The sequence below is a fragment of the Bos indicus genome, chromosome 6 (assembly GCF_029378745.1).
Source record: "Bos indicus isolate NIAB-ARS_2022 breed Sahiwal x Tharparkar chromosome 6, NIAB-ARS_B.indTharparkar_mat_pri_1.0, whole genome shotgun sequence".
In the NCBI taxonomy this organism is placed as follows: Eukaryota; Metazoa; Chordata; class Mammalia; order Artiodactyla; family Bovidae; genus Bos; species Bos indicus.
This window is the reverse complement of record NC_091765.1, coordinates 65,635,062-65,653,816: the sequence shown is the minus strand read 5'-3', so window position 1 is coordinate 65,653,816 and position 18,755 is coordinate 65,635,062. Positions and strand designations below refer to the sequence as shown.

The window sequence follows — 18,755 nt, the reverse complement described above, 5'->3', positions numbered from 1 at the left end:
AAGCTAAAATTTACTGTAGAAGTGCCTGTTGTTAGGAAAACCGCACCATCTAGGAAATCCACTTGAATTTTGGGTTCATAACTAACTATTGAAGTGTTTGGCATATACGGACTTTGAATGCAAAAGGACAGAAACATATCAACATATTTTTTTTTCTTTTAAAATGTCTAACATTTATAAAAACTTCCCGAAAAGACGAACACCCTCTCTGCTTTGCCTTAGTAGGGTGTATATAATATTCTGTCTTGATGTGCAGTACAAAGAGGAACATGTCTCTTTTGTTGTTCAAGTTGCATCTTTGAATTTGATAGCCTCAGATACTGGAAGGTAAAAAGAAAGGAGGCTCACACAATGCTGAAAGCATACGATGGGACTGAAATTACAGCAGGTCTCTAGCCAGCAAGAACCCTTAAAGGGTTCTTTAAAAACCTTAAAACCCGTCCCCTTTCCCCCACTGCGGAAAGAATTTACAGAAGCAGCAAAAGCACAGCAGGTCGCAGGTCTCTCTCTCTCTCTCTTTTTTTTTTTTTGTTGGGGGTGGAGGTGGGTGGGGTGGGAAGTACGCAAACTTCTTTTAGAGTTGTTGATTGAGCTTGATCACCAGGTGGGGAGGACGATTGTGAGAAGATATTGGGGTAAAAGAACCGCTGAGAGTGAGCGAGTTTCTCAATAACGTGTAAATGGACTTGACAGACCAGCTCCAGGGAAATCTCCAGCCCTCAGAGATTTGAAGGGAAATTGGTCCTGATGGCAGGAGCGTGAAGGAATGAGTGGTACATCAAGGGGGCTCGGGAAATCAAAGAAACTTCCTGCTGTCTGATTTCCACGCAACCTGCCTTGAACTTGGTCCGGCGTGGATGAGCTGATGGCCAAGTCCAGGCGTGAAGAGTCCCCTCGCCCTACAGCGGGAGCCCGACCTCTCCTAGACAGACACGTCGCTCCAGAGCCAGGGCACGTTGTGGGGCGGGCGGCAGGGCGAGGCCCCGGGGATCTAGGGCCAGCCCAGACACACGGCGACCCTGACGCCGTACCAATACCCGCCGGCAGCCCCCCCTGGAACCTCGGGGCCTCCAGGGAGCCCCGGAGGGCGGCCGCGGGGCGCAGTGTTGGGCGGCGCGTAGACTCCGCTCCTCCAGCGCGGCGTGGGCGCGGGGAGCGGTGCTCCCGGCGCACCCGGGCGCTAGCCGCCTCCTGGGGCTGTGCAGCGGCAGGTGCCCGGCGGGCGGCCGCGGCTTCCTGCTATCTGGGAGAGGGTGCGGGGCGGGGGTCCTTGCTTTCCCGGGAAACTCGTTAGCCCTCCTCCGGGGCCTGGCTCCTCCTCCTCTAGGCGTGGGGCTCGTGCCCGCCGCTGCCTGCGCGCACCGCGCCTCTGCTAGCGTCTCCCCCTACCCCGCCCGCTCCTGCCAACGCTTCCCCCTCCTCCTCTTCCTTCTCCTCCGCCCATCACCGCCACTACGGACGCCTTCGCCTCCTTCTACTCCTCGCGCCGCCGCCGCCGCGCCTCGCGCTCTCCTGCTTCCACCAGCCCATCGCTCCCGGCTCGCCGGGTTGCTGCAGTCAGTGTCTCTCTCAAGTTTCCTGTCTCTTCAAGATCAGAGCAAAAGGAGGAAAACACCAGTTCTGCTTGCCATTTCAGGTAAGGTCGCACACGCGGGTCCCAATAGGGATCTTTGCTTCCCCGTTTACCTTTGGCTTCCCGTGCATGGCTCATCTCCCCTCCCTCCACTCTCCGATGTTCCCTGGAAACCGAAGAGGTTCAGGTCGCCCCCTCCGCCCCAGCATATTTAAAAAATAATGTCGATACTCCTCACGAGAAGCCTATTTGCAACTCTAATAAGATCCGAGCCTCCCAGCTCGTTAGCCTGGCTCTTTTATAGTCTTCAACTTTGCACACCGTGATCGCCGCTGCCCGCCTGCCTCGGTTGGATCTCGGAGCCTCACGCTCCGGCTCGGATTGTGGTCCTCGGCTCCGGAGCAGCTGTCAAACGCGTCGTTTCGCAGCAGTTAATCCGAACCCGGCTGCCTCCAAGATGTGGTCTTGGGCAACTGTGAATGGGCAGGGAGGGAGGTGTTTTTATTCGATTTTTATTTGAAAGGGAGTCAAGTAGTGAAGTCGTGAGAACTGCAGTTCACTGTAATGAAAGAATAATAATCGAAAAAAGTGGGTTGGCTGTCCCTTGCTTTTCTCGTGGTGAATGCGGGGGTGGTCTTGGTTGGGGGATTGTGGCAGGAAGTACCCGTCTCTCCTCCCCCTTTGCACTCTCCTCTCCTACCCATTCTTTTCTCTAGCTCATATGTCAGTGCAGGGTCCCGTGTATTCTTTTTTACGTGTGTGACCACAAAACAGCGTTTGCTGACGATGGGGCTGGGGGAAGTTCCTGGCAGAGCAAAGTCTGATTATTTGGTTATCTTTCTGTCCAGAAAAAAAAAGAAAGGGGTGGGGGGACAAACGTCCTTCAATCATCATCACATCCCATACACACTCCACTGGAATCATCTCTATTGCTTTAACTCCAGTTCCCAGATAAAAGGACATTCTTTTGGGCTATTTGGATGGTATGACTGAATGTAATTTTAAGTGTATTTTGTTTTTCTTCCATGATTATACAAAGAGTGGTGATGAAGACGAAACTGAACAGCTCCAATATGCAGTTGCTGCTTTTTGTTTTCTTGGCGTGGGATCCAGCCAGGTGAGACAGTTATTTACTGTTTTGCCATTTTAAATTCAGGGTAAAGGTGTGTTTCCTGAATGCCATCAATGCAGACAGAGGTGGCTTTTGAGGAGCTGAAGTATTTTGAAAGACCATTTCTAATGAAAAAAGGTAGTACCAGGAAATAGAACTGTAAAGTGGCAAAGACTATTAAAAGTTTGCTGCTTGTTGTTTGCAGCGATAAAATACAAAAGTGAATACAACATTTTCTTTAAAAAAAAAAATCACAGAAGAAAAGAATACTCTTTGGATGGCATATTTTTGCAAATAATTGAAGTGATTGTTATATGTAATAGTAATAACACCACGATTCAATAAAGAGGCCATCAGTTTTCCTTTAAGCCAAACGGAAAAGCACAAACTAAATGATTTGTGGTAACTTAATCTTTTTCTTTCTCTCTTTTCCTTTTTTGCTTAAATGGTCTCGGGTCTTTTAGTCAACATAGAAAACCTAAATGATGTGTGAATCTGAAACCTCTAGGTGGAGGTAGTATACAACTTCACAATCACAAACAATAAAACAAAACCTTGATTTATTAATAACTTTTATGTTACTGATTTAGAAATCTTTTATTCCTGAGATGGTTCTGCCATAAACAGTATTACTTTGAAAATGTAACAAATTCTGTTTTGCCTATATTCTACAAATATAAATTCTAATTTCTGTTGTTTTCAACAACTTCTTCTTAATTGCAGTCTTTTCTGATTTTTATCATCAGTGGGCATCTTCTGTTTAGTGCCTAAATTTAGGATATGGTTTTCAACATACCAGAGTAGTTAATAAAGTCTAAGATTCTTATGAATGTCTATGTAACTATTCCTTTAAAAATCAGTATTTATGATTTTATAATACTTTTATTTCCCTTTTACATTTTAATTTTCCTGTCTCAGTAATTGTTAAAGAATGAAAATATTTTCTAGACTTGAGAAGAAATTTCTTTATGAAGTTGTATTTTTATTTGTAAAATAGCTCCTCATTTAATATCTTAATATTGACTTTCGAAAGAAAATGTGACATTAATTAAAAAACACATTTCAGTGAAAATCTCTAAGTGGAACTTTATGATTATCTTAGTGACTAGTTTTAAAATTAGCTTAAGGCAATATAGAAACTTTTGAGGCTCAACGTATGAAATAATTTTCTTATATAATTTTAAAATGTTTCTTTATACCACAATTTTAATATTTTCTCTGAAGAGAATATTTGTTTGAAGTTGGCTATGAATTTGTTCATGTATTTAGACTATTTTTAGCTACTAGCTGTACAATCATTTAAATGCAAATGAATTCTGTCAATGATATTTTGGACAATGCACCTTGATCAGAATGCAATTACATATATTCTTTGATTTTAAAGGAGTGAACAAACCGTGGTCAGTTAATAATCATTGAAAATCCTCAGAACTTAACCATATTTTTCTTCTACTAATTTTCTGTTCTATATTTGACCAGTAATGCTCATGCCAGTATTTTATTCTATTATATAAATGATTCTTTTTTTGGACCAGTAATTTAAATCTCTGAATCATTCTGAGGGGAAAAAATGGCAGTGAAAAGGGACATTCTGTTTTATACATCCAGTTGCTACTGCACCAAATTGCTGGATGTCACAAAATCAGGTCTCTGGCTTTCTGTTGGAGAAATAATGGAGAAAATCACTGCTTCTAACCGTCTTCCGATGATATTTTAAGACCATTTATTCTTTCTGCAAATTTATATCACTCACACACATACACATACACATGCACGCACACACACATACACACACACGAAGTAGCTGGGCATGTTAATCTTTGGATGACCTCTGTTGCTCGCTCTCCATAGAGGCCAGTCAGTCGGAGGGGTACTCCTCCAAGGCTATCTGCAGCTCTTGTGTGCTCTGCTGATCCTTTCAGAGCCCACCTCCACCTCCTGGCTACACTGGAGCCTGGAACACAGCCAGTGGAGTTTCCCTGATGTCTATATTGCACTTGGCCATTGGGTGGAGGTATACCCAAAGTTAGAAAATCATATTTGATTTAAAAGAGAAAAAGACATGAAAAGAAAAGACATTTCTGAGGAAGATAGAGAAATTTTGTGCTTCCAAGGAGGCGATTTATTTTCCAACTAATATTCAGACCCCTGAAGAGTTATTTCAGGAATCCCTTTGGTTTTTTTACCTTTCTAAACGCAGGATAGCATTGCTAATACTATCTGCATGTGATCATCTCCAGTCATAATGTATCCTAGGGAATGGATTTTAGAAAGAAATGAATAGTTCACCCAGTATGCTGAGTGGTAGGAATCTGAAATAATTTTGATTTCACACTTCTGATAATCTAGTATTTATTACCCATTTACAACAGACTGTTTACCTTCCTCATTGACACACTGATATTTATAGAACTGGAAAAAAAAAAGGAGAAAATGGGTGGCACAAATAGCTTACGGAGCCTTAAAATTCAAATCAAGGAAGAAGAGCATGTTGGCACTTGCAAAAAACATATATGTATATGTATCAGCTTGTAAAATTATCTGTTTAGGTTGGTGCTGGCTAACATCCAAGAAGATGAGGCTAAAAATAACATTACCATCTTTACAAGAATTCTAGACAGACTTCTGGATGGTTACGATAATCGGCTTAGACCAGGACTGGGAGGTAAAAATAGTTTTCCTTTTCTTAAACACAAAATAATGCCTTTCAAAGTTAAAGGTAATATTTATATTTTAATACATTTGATACATGAATGCCACTGCTATGTATTAAAAAACACAGATAATAGAAAATAGGGTATATGAAATAACTATCTCTGATTCCTCTTATACAGACAAAATGTATTTAACATAGCTTTTACAGAATACCTGAAGTCCTATAGAACCGAGACTTTGTGCATGAATAATTTTTAAGTTAGTTTATTGATAACAGCTAAGTTTTTCAAACTTAGAGTATATGGAAGTGTGACATTATTGGATAGATACGCTTGCTCAGTATCTTTGATTTCCTTCACTGGATTTTGCAGATGCCTATTTTCGGATTGGTATAGATGTGTAGAAATGAGAAACATAAAAATGTAAAGGAGTGTCTGGGTTGAATTTTAGCAAATATACTTATTAGGATTCTGTGATGATATTTCTTTACACATGCATATGACTTTTCTAAGGTACAGCTTCGGTTTAGCATTCTTGAAACTTTCAAAGATATTTTGGATCTACTTTAGCTGTAGACCTCAGTTATTGGCCTGTGGCACAGTTTGAAATCAAATTTAAATGTTTTTTCTCAACTCAGAAGAACAAATCCATTTTATTTTTTCTATACAGGTAAAGGAAATTAAGCTTGCTAATATGTTAATTTTTAATTATCCTTTAGCATAGTTGGATGATACTAAGGATATTAGGTGTAAATAGGATAGATGTGTAATTCCTAAAAGAATTCTGGGTTAAAATAGTGTTACTCATCAGTTCTAATATGATATATATGTGTATATGTATATATGTGTACATATATGTACATGTATATATATACACACATATATGTGTGCAGATATATGAATGCACACATTTATCAAGTGTATGTTATACTGATTAGGATATTCAGTTTAATAACTAATTCAAAATTAAGACAAATTAGCTGAATGCTTAGTACTGACCAAAGATTTATATAGTTAGCCTGATTATTACCCATTTGGCAACTTTGCCTTTTTAAATTGCTTGAAGAGATGTGTAGTGACTAAATACCTGGATGTCCATGTCAATATTGTCTTTGAAAAATATAAAAGATGGTTAATTCTATACATATTTGGCAATTGTATAAATCATACAGTCATTGCCCAGGAGTCAGAATAGTTGGAAAAGATTCAAGTTGTTTTAAGTAATATGCCATTTAATTGCTACTAGTTTTGGACTTGAATCCTGAGTGGTACCTTGCATTTTAAGAGGGAAGTGCTGGGAAGGAATAACATCAGAAGTACGGTGTGTTCTGTCTCTCAGAGAGAATTCAATTGTTTAATATACACTTAGTCTATTAAAAGTAAAAACTAATAGAAAAAAGTATTTCCTTAGTAATTAACATGCCTAATGACCATGAATATAAGGCATTACTGTCCATGTTAATATATATAGCAAGGAGCTAATGTCAAATTCATACAATAGACGTGTGCCTAGCATGAGGCTGTCATAGTTTATGATGGTGGTTTGAGAGGTAGATTGCACTAAGGCAGGTATGTTTTCCAAGGTATAGATTTTATTATTTTTAAATAAATCATGTGCTGTCAAAAAAACTTAAAATATTTGAGCTAGATCTTGGATTTTGTCTGTGAGTTTTTAGGAGAAATATTTATACTATCAGTGTGTAGTTGGAACATAAAAACTACCTGTTAAAGGACATGGACATTGCCATTTATCTCTTCATATTTCTTTTTAAATACCTCTTCCATTCTTTTTACTTCCATTAGCAGCATTTGAATAGAAATCCTTGTCACTCTTTCTGTAGGTTAATGCAGTAGACGAAGTGGGTTGTCAGCTTCTTGCCTGGTGACTTCCTTCCCCAGTCCTTCTCTGACATTGGACTTGTGCTAATATTTCACAGTCACATTAGTCTTCTGTTAGTCAATACTTTTCATATATTACCCTCTTGTCTTGCCTACATAGTCACTCAGTCATGCTCAACTCTTTGTGACCCCATGGACTATAGCCCTCCAGGCTCCTCTGTCCATGGAGATTCTCCAGGTAAGAAGACTGGAGTGGGTTGCTATGCCCTCCTCCAGGGGATCTTCCCAACCCAGGGATTGAACCCAGGTCTTCCGCGTTGCAGGAGGATTCTTACTGGGGAAGCCCAAGAATACTTGAGTGGGTAGCCTATCCCTTCTTCAGAGGATCTTCCCAACTCAGGAACTGAACCAGGGTCACCTGCATTGCAGGCGGACTCTTTACCAGCTAGCAACCAGGGAAGCCCCTCTCATCTTGATCAAATGCCTTTTATAGCTCCCCATTGCTTTCTGTAGACAATGATGAAGAGGAAGTGGAAGGAGTATAGTCCTTGAATGCACATTGATCTAGATTAGAATTCCTGCTCCATCTTCACACTTAAAACCATCCTTGGCCTGTTTCCTTCTGTTTACAATGACATGATATATTTACTTTCTGTATTATAGGTTTGTTGAAAGGATTACATAAATAAAAGTGTATACCAAAGCAAATGCCAGGTACTAGCATTTAAACTCAATCAATTCCTTTGCTACTTCCATAGGTTCCTACTTTGACAATCAAAACTTTTACAGTTTACTTCTCTGGCTTCATTTTTACTTTGTCACTCATGCATCCTGCACTTCAAACACATCAATCCATTTCTCTTGATAATCCATTCACATCTTCTCCCTTGGCTGGCTTCCCTGGTAGCTCAGAAGGTAAAGCATCTACCTGCAATGCAGGAGACCCAGGTTCCATCCCTGGGTGGAGAAGATCCCCTGGAAAAGGAAATGGCAACCCACTCCAATATTCTTGCCTGGAGAATTTCATGGACAGAGGAACCTGGCAGGCTACAGTCCATGGGGTTGCAGAGAGTTGGACACAACTGAGCGATTAACACACCCTTGGCGTTTGATCATATTAACTCTTTCTGGGGAATAATTCCTCCGAGGAATCATTCTTCCTCCTCCTTTCTGCTGAACTAAACTTTTCCTGTGATGACCACCTCAACACGGGTCCTTTTGAGTAGCACCCTTGATTGAATTGAAACACCCAGATTCAATTTTCTCTCTGCTGAATTTCTTTAGCAGTCGTTGGCTCTGTATCTCATTTGGTACTTATTATGTGCTATCTTGGATTATTTATTATCTTTTTATGTGTCTCTTGTTACCTTAACAAGATTGTAAACTTATTGAGGCAAGATATTGTATCATAAATCCTCTGCACTCTCAGGAACTAAATATTGATTTGCATATGGTAGACATAAAATAAATGTTGATTGCTTGATTAACTTTTCTGTGACCAGTTAATCATCTGTAAAATGGGATTACTCACATCTGGCTGACCTTTTGAGTTGGGAATGTTGAGGGTATATGTTGAGCATCATGCTGCAGGAAGGTGGTGTGTTTTGGTGAAGAGAACAAACTTTAAACTGCGGAGATTTTAGGTAAATTCTCAGCTCGGGTACCGAGCAGTCCTGTGACCTTTCAGTACTTCATCTCTCTGGGGACACATCTGTTGTCTATAAAATGGGATTACAATGATTATTATTAGGGTTTTTGATGATTATTAATTATAATGATATATGCAAAGGATTTAGCCATGACTGGCCTATAGTAGAGAGTTAATACATAATAACTGGAAGGTTTTCAAAACCTTAGTAAATACAGTGTTGTAAATTTCAGTTATTATTGTGGTTTCCTCTCTGTTCAAAATTCTTAGCCTGAACATCCATATGTTATTTCAAATAAAAAGTTCTGGGAAATTATTTGTATCATTATGTCTCAGAAATTAATAATAAGGAGGGAATGGGTTTGAGTCAATATTTCAAACTGAACATCTCTATATTGATGAGTAATCTGGATAATTAAACTCAATTATTATTATATTTCCTTAGTAATGAAGTGTAAATGAGTATATAGGAAAGAGAAATCAGTTTGGGACTTACATACATGATGAAAGTTGTACAATATATTGAATGATAAAATTTTAAGATATTTAATAATCAATTATGAAGTGAAATGTTAGATGCTCAGTCATGTCTGACTTCTTTTGACTCTATAGACTTCTATAGTCAGGCTTCTCTGTCCATGGAATTTTCCAGGCAAGAATACCGGAGTAGGTTGCCATTTCCTTCTCTAGGGGATCTTCCCGACCTAGGGATCAAACCTGGATCTCTTACATTGCAGGCAGATTTATGCAGGCAGATTAATTAATCTTTTTCTTCTTCCAGTTTTATTTAGGTATAATTTACATCTAGCACTATAAATATTTAAGTTGTACAGAACTATGGTTCCTCTTTAACCTGTAGGTCCAAAGACATTACTCAGCTGCTCAAAATCCTGCAATGGTTTCTACTTCAGTCAAAATAATACACAAATGTCTTTTGATGGCCTCCAAGGCCCTGCATGATCTGTCTTCCTATTTTTTGCCTCTCCTCACACCACTCTCCTTCTTGCTAAGACTACTATAGTCACATTGGCATCTTTTCTGTTCCATGAAGACTCCAGCATATTCCTTGTAGCTTTCCCCCTATTTCCTCTGCCTTGGGTATCACCTTCTCAATAAGGCCTATTCTGACCAATAAAATAAATACTATAACATGTTCATCCTCTAGCAATTCTGATCCTTCTTACTCAGTTTCAGTATTTTTTTTCCCTTTTTAAATTTGGCTCTTATTATTTTTTAATACACAAGATAATTTTTTAATCATTATGTTAATTGCTTATTTTGTGTCTTTTGCCAGAATTCAGGCCAATGAAGGTAGGAGTTTCGACCAGTTTTATTATCTGGTCCTCAAGCATCTATATCAGTGCCTGAAACATAGAAAGTGTGGAATTAAATATTTCTTGAATGAATTTTAATTTTATTCTTTTATTTAGTATACTTTTATGAAAAGAATAAACTATAGAACTTACCTTATCCTTAAAATCATCTGAACAGTTTTATTTCCTTACCTTACTGGTCTTTCATTGTCAGCATCAGCATATTAGGTTGACTTTTTGTTGAATAGAAACAATTACTACACCAGTTATTCCAGCTCTTGCCTTATGTTAGTTATGATTCTGCTTTGAACCACCTGTGTGTCTTTGGATGATTTATTAATCCCATCTGTGACTTCACTAATCCCATCTGTGACTTAATCTACTCATCTGTGAAATTGGAGGAGAGAGTCTACTTGGCCTATGTATGTCACAGGGATAATGGCACGGTTCAACTAAATTAAAAAATTTTAAGAAAATATGATGTGGGGTACAATTGATAGCTATTAGTGTTGTTAGGAATAAGAGAGGAGAGTTCTTCAAGGAGAATGTCATCTTAGAAGGTAGTATCCTTGAAAACAGATGAAGAAAATATTGGTAGGTCTTGGTTGGCTTGAAAGTGAAAGTGAAAGTCATTCTGTTGTGTCCAACTCTTTGCGACTCCATGGACTATACAGTTCATGGAATTCTCTAGTCTAGAATACTGGAGTGGGTAGCCTTTCCCTTCTCCAGGGGATCTTCCCAACACAGAGATTGAACCCAAGTCTCCCATATTGCAGGCGGATCCTTTACCAGCTGAGTCACAAGGGAAGCCCAAGAATACTGGATTGGGTAGCCTATCCTTTCTCCAGTGGATCTTCCTGTCCCAGGAATTGAACTGGGGTCTCCTGGATTGCAGGTGGATCCTTTACTAACTGAGCTATCAGGGAAGCCCCTTGGTTGGCATACTTTATTGTAAATCTGGAAACATATCTATCAAGACCATATATTCAGACTAGCTAAAACTAACCACTGAATCAGTTTTTCCTTTTATCTTCATTTTACTCATTGGAGCTAACAACTTGGGTACCACCTATGAGTTTTCACATTCCATAAGAGGCTTTCAAATTGGTAGCTGAATCAAAGGAGCAACATTTTTTTTCTTTTTTGGCCATGTTTATAGGGTCACTAAGAAGATGGATGTTTAGACAGGCCTCATATATTTATGACAGCTAACATTGACGGTGCTCAACAGTGACAACTATTAGAAATGACAAAGCTTGGCATCTAAATTATAGATTCAGTCTGGGAAATCTAGATTGAGTACCATGTGCTTAACTGCATTTTGATAAGCTATTTTAAGGAGCTTGTCTAGATAGAATCTCTTCTCTAGTGCTTTGTTTTGTCTTCTAAAAACTTGAAGAAGCTTTATGCTAAGGCCATGAAGAACATGATGTCAGATTATATAGTTAGGATCTGAGTGTCAGGTTCCAACTTCACTCTTGGATATTTTTCCTCCAGCTGTAGAGAGATGGATGTTTCTATGCATTTTACTACTCTCGGATTTATAAAACTAAAACACAAGATATTCAGTGGACAAAAATTAGTACAAAAAAAGTCTGGTCTCTCGCAGAACCTAAGAGAGAGTATGATTTCAACATTGCATAATATTACTTTGTGAAGAAATGGTTTAGGATCAGTACCTCTGAATAGCAACATCTTTGAATTTGAATTCTGTTGCCACACTATATTAACTACAAAACTTTCCACTCAACCTCCCTTTGCTTTGGTTTCTGTATTTGTAAAATGTATCTGACTTATTGGTTTGTTAAGGATTTAATGTAACCTTTTTTGGAGTGTCTGACAGAGTAGGAACTCAATACTTGTAGATATTCCTGTCATTGTTGGTTCTACTTCTAGTATGAATGCAATAGAGGCCATCAATCAGTATTTCCCTTAATTTATAAAAACTGAAACTTATAAAAAAGGATAAATGTGTGGCACATATAACCCAATATTAAAGAAAGGATGTATTTTTTGTGTTTTTTTTTTATGCTGTTAGTTTCATTTTGGAGCATACCTTTGTATTAATATATGTACAGAAACTTGAAAACAAAACCAGTCACAAAAGGAAATATATCATGTTGTCATGACATGTATCAATTAGACATCATCGGTTCATGATAATGAATTTTCCTGTAAGAGCAAAATTATATTTATAAAATGACTTCACTATATGATGCAGATGATGGTTTTAGGGGCATAAAACTGAGAGCATGTCCATGATCCTAGGCTGGGATGTGTCAGGAACTTGAATGGCATAAGCTCTGGGTGTTGCAGCTCAGAGTGCATGCCTGATGTTTAACAGCATCTTAAGGGGTGAGGGATGGTGGAGACATTAGGAGATAGCACACTGAAAATGATCTGGAATTGAAGTGGGGAGGGGACAAACTGGGCAGACAGGAAGGAATTGAGCCTTTGAGAAGTTCTTGTCTCAGGTGGAGGCAGGGCAAGCTTCTTGTATCAGGCCTCTGCTTGAAAGCTATGATATTCAGCATCTCCTCCTCGTTCGGCAGCTGTGATGGGGCTGATGTTCTGGAAGAGGCATGAGTCAGTGGAGCATCCAGCCTCCCCTCTCTCCTGACTCAGCCTTCTGAGGTCCCCCAGAGTTGCTAGAGTAGGATAACCTTCTCAGCCGTAAGATGATTTTAAAGCCTCTTTCACTCTCTGCCACCAGATCTTCTCCACCCACTTAAGTTTGGCTCAGAGTTACAGGAGACATTGTGTTTGATTAATTCAAGAATGATAAAATGAAAATAAATTGGGATGGCTTCACCTAAGTGTGTAAATTTGTAAGTAAAGTGTTAGTTGCTCAGTCATGTCTGACTCTTTGCAACCCCATGGACTGTAGCCCACCAGGCTCCTCTGTCTATGGGATTCTCCAGGCAAGACTACTGGAATGGGTTGCCATGCTTTTCTCCAAGGGATCTTCTCAACCAAGGGATCAAACCCAGGTCTCTCACCCACATTGCAGGCAGATCCTTTACCGTCTGAGCCACCTGGAAAGTGTGTAAGTAGCTTTGGATAAATCTATAAATGATAGAAATCAAGTTATTTTTCATTTCTTCTTTACTGAAAATTATTTTGTGGGAGGCATGAAGCATAGAACACAGAAAGATACCAGCTCCCTGAAGTAGGATGCTGTTTTGTTGTTTTTCATTCGCTAAGTCATATCTAACTTTTTGTGACCCTATGGACAGCATGCCAGTCTACTCTGTCCTTCACTATCTCTGAGAGTTTGCTCAAATTCATGTCCATTAAGTCAGTGATGCTATCTAACCATCTCCTCCTCTGCTGTCCTTTCTCCTGCCTTCAATCTTTCCCAGCATCAGGGTCTTTTCCAGTGAGTCAGCTCTTCACATCAGGTGGCCCAAGTATTGGAGCTTCAGCTTCAGCATCAGTCTCTCCAGAGAATACTCAGGGCTGACTTCCTTTAGGATTGACTGGTTTGATCTCCTTGCTCATCAAGGGACTCTCAGGAGTCTTCTCCAGCACCACAGTTTGCAAGCTTCAGTTCTTCACGATGTTGTTTGGGAGGCTGGAAACTCTGGACATGACTTTCAAAATCAGTTTCTTCAGCTTTGGGTAGGGCCTGTACTCACCCTTCTGCATAGAAATTGTGTATGCTAACTTAAACTAGACACATGGTAATGTAATATGCAGACTTTTGGATTCTTTTTAATATTTTGAAGCAGACTAAGAAACATCTTTGAGTATCTGTACACCCTCACTCTAAAGCTGTGTGTTGCTTGCCCACTCCCTGTCAGGGACTGGGGCTAAGACAGGTTTCTTCAGAAATGGTTAGAATGAGGTTCTGTAGAACTCTTTCTCAGTATTTTGCTCTAACTATATCTGTATCTATCTATATCTATATCTATCTATCTATATATATATATATTGTGATTATTTTATGGGAAAGGTAGACTGAGTGAGTGCATGGCAGTAATGGGTTGCATTAGATTGGATGGTGGCACTTTCTTCCCAAACAGCATCTCCTTCCTACAAAATTCAAGGCAGCATCACTGAAGTGAGTGACCCAGAGACTACTTTCTCCGTTTTACTGAACTAACACTAAAGCCTTGTTTTCACCTTAAATGGTTTTGGTTAATAGCAGCTTCTTTCAGCCACTGCAGCTAGAAAGGCATTGCCCTTAATCATAATTTTGAGGGATTGTTATTTTTGTTCTTTCAGGCACAAGTATGCCTCGCTCAATGTGTTGTTTTCTCACCAGCTTTTACGCTCAGGTGCAATCAGTGTTTTTCACTCTTTCACCCCTTGATGCACATGGATAAATTGGACCATAGGCAGGACTGATCCATTTGTGTTAGTGTTGTTTTTTGATTGATACAGCTCAATCATGTTGTGGAAATCTATATTGGCAGTGGAGGTGGCCAAGTGAACAGCTTGGCTAGTTAGCAGTTCATTATTTCTCAATGTGTTAATGTGAAAAGAGACAAATGAAATTAGTTTGCTCCCTAACGCGTGTGTTGAAGACTTATGACATGCCAGACAATCTGCAGGATATAAAGATGTACAAGGTGTAGTGTTGGTCTCCAGGGGATAAAATCCCTTCAATTTAGTTCAGTCACTCAGTCGTGTCTGACTCGTTGCGACCCCATGGACTGCAGCACTCCAGGCTTCTCTGTCTGTCACCAACTCCCTGAGCTTACTCAAAGTACTGTTCATGGCGTTGGTGATGCCATCCAACCATCTCATCCTCTGTCATCCCCTTCTCTTCCAACCTTCAATCTTCCCCAGCATCAGGTTCTTTTCAAATGAGTCAGTTCTTCGCATCAGGTGGCCAAAATATTGGAGTTTCAGCTTTAGCATCAGTCCTTCCAATGAATATTCAGGACTGATTTCCTTTAGGATGGACATTTGGATCTCCTTGCTGTCCAAGGGATTGTCACGAGTCTTCTCCAACACCACAGTTCAAAAGCATCACTTCTTTGGTGTTCAGCTTTCTTTATAGTCCAACTCTTACATCCATTTATGACTAATGGAAAAACCATAGCCTTGACTAGATGGACCTTTGTTGGCAAAATAATGTCTCTGCTTTTTAATACTCTGTCTAGGTTGGTCATAGCTTTTCTTCCAAGGAGCAAGTCTTTTAATTTCATGGCTGCAGTCACCATCTGCAGTGATTTTGGAGCCCTCCAAAATAAAGTCTGTCACTGTTTCTACTGTTTCCCCATCTATTCCCCATGCCATGAAGTGATGGGACCAGATGCCATGATCTTAGTTTTCTGAATGTTGAGTTTTAAGCCAACTTTTTCACTCTCCTCTTTCACTTTCTTCAAGAGGCTCTTTAGTTCTTCTTCGCTTTCTACCTTAAGTGTGGTGTCATCTGCATATCTGAGGTTATTGCTATTTCTCCCAGCAATCTAGATTCCACCATGTGGTTCATCCAGCCTAGCGTTTCTCATGATGTACTCTGCATATAGGTTAAATAAGCAAGGTAACAATATACAGCCTTGATGTACTCCTTTCCCGATTTGGAACCAGTCTGTTGTTTCATGTCCAGTTCTAATTGTTGCTTCTTGACCTGCATACAGATTTCTCAGGAGGCAGGTCAGGGGGTCTGATATTTCCATCTCTTTAAGAATTTTCCAGTTTGTTGTGATCCACGCAGTCAAAGGCTTTTGGCATGGTCAATAAAGCAGAAGTAGATGGTTGCTTTTTTGATGATCCAGCAGATGTTAGCAAATTGAAATCCCTGGGAGGGCTGATACAGTAGGTACAGTGTGATTCTCAAAATAACTTGAAACAGTAAATACATGTTCCATTATCAGAAAATGCTATTAAAATTTAGAGAAGAAATCACTTCTACTTGTACAACTGGAGTTAGCCAAGTTCTATCTCTGTGGGCATAGTTCATTCATTCCATTGTTTCTTACCAAGGGCCAACAGTTTGCTGGGTCCTGCTGGAAATACTGGAAACGTTCAATACTATGGCAAAGAGGACCAAGTCTTTGCAGAAATATATCACATCTTATTTTGGCTCTTTATGCCTTTTGAGTCTCTTAACGTTGATTTCTTTATTCTTTCCTTTTTAAGAACATTGAATGATCACCCTATGTTTTTCTTTATTGGACTGTAAGTCTTCTCATACAGAGAAGAGAGATTTCTGATGTTTGCTGTCAAGCTAAGAATTGTGATAGCCACAGAAAAGTGTAAGATCTGTGTCTGTAGCAGGGATGCTGAGGGTATTTGTGGCAAGAGTGGCTTTCCTAGAGGTAGAAAGGTAAGTGTTAATTCCAGTCGAAACTTCTGGATATTTCTCAGTTTTCTTTTTAAACTGTTCTGCCTTATCCTAATGTTTTGAGCTGCAAATCAGTTAGCAAGTAGACATGAACTGTGAAATTAAAAAAAAAATGACAGGAGTTGTAATATTATGAGGATTTATTTTATTTTCTTTGAATTTTAATGTTACTGACCCAACATAGAATTCTGGAAACTTGTTTTTAACTTGCGATACCCTCATTCCTCAAGGTACAGATCTTATGATTAGTAGTAAAGTATCATAAGAATAAAATTAATATATAAATCTAAGAGAGTTCATATAGAAGATTATCATATTAAGGTTATCAATTTATAGGATACATAGAGATTCCCTCAAATTCTCCATTGACTTTTGCATTTTAAGTAACTTTTAGGGTAGATTTGATGTCTCTCTATTTGGTGGGCTGCCATCTATGGGGTCGCACAGAGTTGGACACAACTGAAGTGACTTAGCAGCAGCATGTTATTATTATAATTTTTAAACAAATTAGCATATGTAAAAGTATGAATTCATTTCTATCTTAATATGAATTCAGGAATTTCAATTTTTACTTTTTTGCATTCCTTTTTATTTAGATATTTAAAACATGCACATGAAAAACATAAGAAATGGTTTCATGTAAAATTAAAAAATACAGTACTCTGTTATAAGAACTTTCTTTTTGTAATTATCTTTGTTAAGATTCAGGATGGTAGTTCCTTTTTAGGGGAATAAATGCAAAATGTAGCACAAAGATTGTCCTAGTTGTATATGTGGCATTATTCTTTCTGTATAAAAGTATTTCAGTATTCTTAACAGGAAATGTTCAGTCAGGATATTACTGCTGCTAAAGCAAAAGTAAGGTTTTCTTTTTCTGATATAGTGTCCAGAGGAAAAAATATGTCAAAAAGGAAATACTGTTATTTTCAGCTATTTTGTGGAGATGGTTAGTAATTCATAAATTCTGTGAATATTTGAGGAATATGATATAATGAATAGTACAATTGGATCTTGTCTATCGAGTAGAGGAATAGAGTTACACCTCAAATTTAAGGAAAATTGAAGAAAGGAGAAAAATTATAAATACCTCTTAAGTACATTCCCAAACCCATTGTCTAGATGATGTTTTGTAGTGGTACATAAATATTTTACTAAGTACTTGGAGGGAATTTGACTTCCATTAAGAACATAAAAGGATCAGGTGCTTTTAGAATGATATGTGTGTTTGAAAAACTTTCCCGGACAGAAGAGAACTCCAGACTTAAATTGGAGAGTGCTTTGGAGGAGGAAGACAAATGACATGAAATGTTTTACAAAATGATGTGAGGCTTCCATTACTCCTGTTTTCTCATGAGAAGATTTTGGATTTTGAAGCAAAAATGCTGAGTTACTACTAAGGTATTTAGGTTGGAGGGTCCACATTTTTCAATAATATGAAGCTTTTACAAGAGAATTAAGCAAATCAGCCATAGGCAGAGAATTAGGGTAAATGGAACAAATTCAGTTTTGTTAGCATGAGTGCATAGAGGACCTCCCCAGTTTCTCAAAAAAGGAAATAGTGGGCTAAAAGGCCAGCCAGGTTTGCAAGGAAGATTGAAGTTTTGGCTACCAAGAGAAAGGAAGTCTTAATTAAAAGGAAATGGAATTGTAAGGCTGGTGTTCAGGTTGGATAGAGGGGAATATGGGAAGGTAGATTTAATTAGTTATCTAGGGCATGTGAGAGGATAATCACTGAAGCAAAAAATGTGAGGCTGATGATTGTGCTTTGTAGAATAGCAAAGGAATCTTCCAACAGCTACTAGAGAAGGAGAAACTCTAAAATCTTAAGAGAATGAATGGGATGGGTTTAGATGATAAAAATATTGTAATGCAATGGGAATGAGTGTAGAGCTATTTTCAAAGGAGTTGTCATTAGAGCATTAGTTATTAAGAGAACAACATCCCTTGATAACTGAGAACTAAAACTGAGTATCCATTTATCATTTTGATTAGCTTTTGCCTTAGTAATAATTACAGAATTACAAGATCAAAGAGAACTAGCAAGAAAACCATACATTGAATCATATGATCAGTAGTACTACTATTATGGTATGCTGCCATTTAAAATAGAGTAAATACCAAAACTTGACTTGTTATTCTTAAAACATGTAAATCCAAATAATAGTGTCTGAATTCTTAAAGGAGAACAGCAGGCAGGTGAAGTAGTGAGGAGACATCTCTGTAGCAAAATTCTTTCAACTTTCATTCTTTCAAGCTTCCCAGATAATCTGAAGAACTCTTGGGAGTTGTTTTTGGATGCCACCAACCTGAGTCTGACTC

General features: G+C 38.7%; 1 protein-coding gene across 2 annotated transcripts in view; it reads left to right on the top strand.

Moving 5' to 3' along the window:
• Positions 1–1,150: 1,150 nt before the first annotated feature.
• GABRA2 (gamma-aminobutyric acid type A receptor subunit alpha2) overlaps positions 1,151–18,755 on the top strand; it is a 147,841-nt gene continuing 130,236 nt past the window's right edge. Inside the window, exons 1-3 of one of the 2 annotated variants that reach the window (XM_019962686.2) lie at positions 1,151–1,636; positions 2,613–2,690; positions 5,234–5,349. In XM_019962686.2, the coding sequence (XP_019818245.1) occupies positions 2,620–2,690; positions 5,234–5,349 (187 nt within the window). In that variant the 5' untranslated portion in view covers positions 1,151–1,636; positions 2,613–2,619. The remainder of the gene's footprint in view (positions 1,637–2,612; positions 2,691–5,233; positions 5,350–18,755) is intronic. The other variant, XM_019962687.2, reaches the window with a different exon arrangement.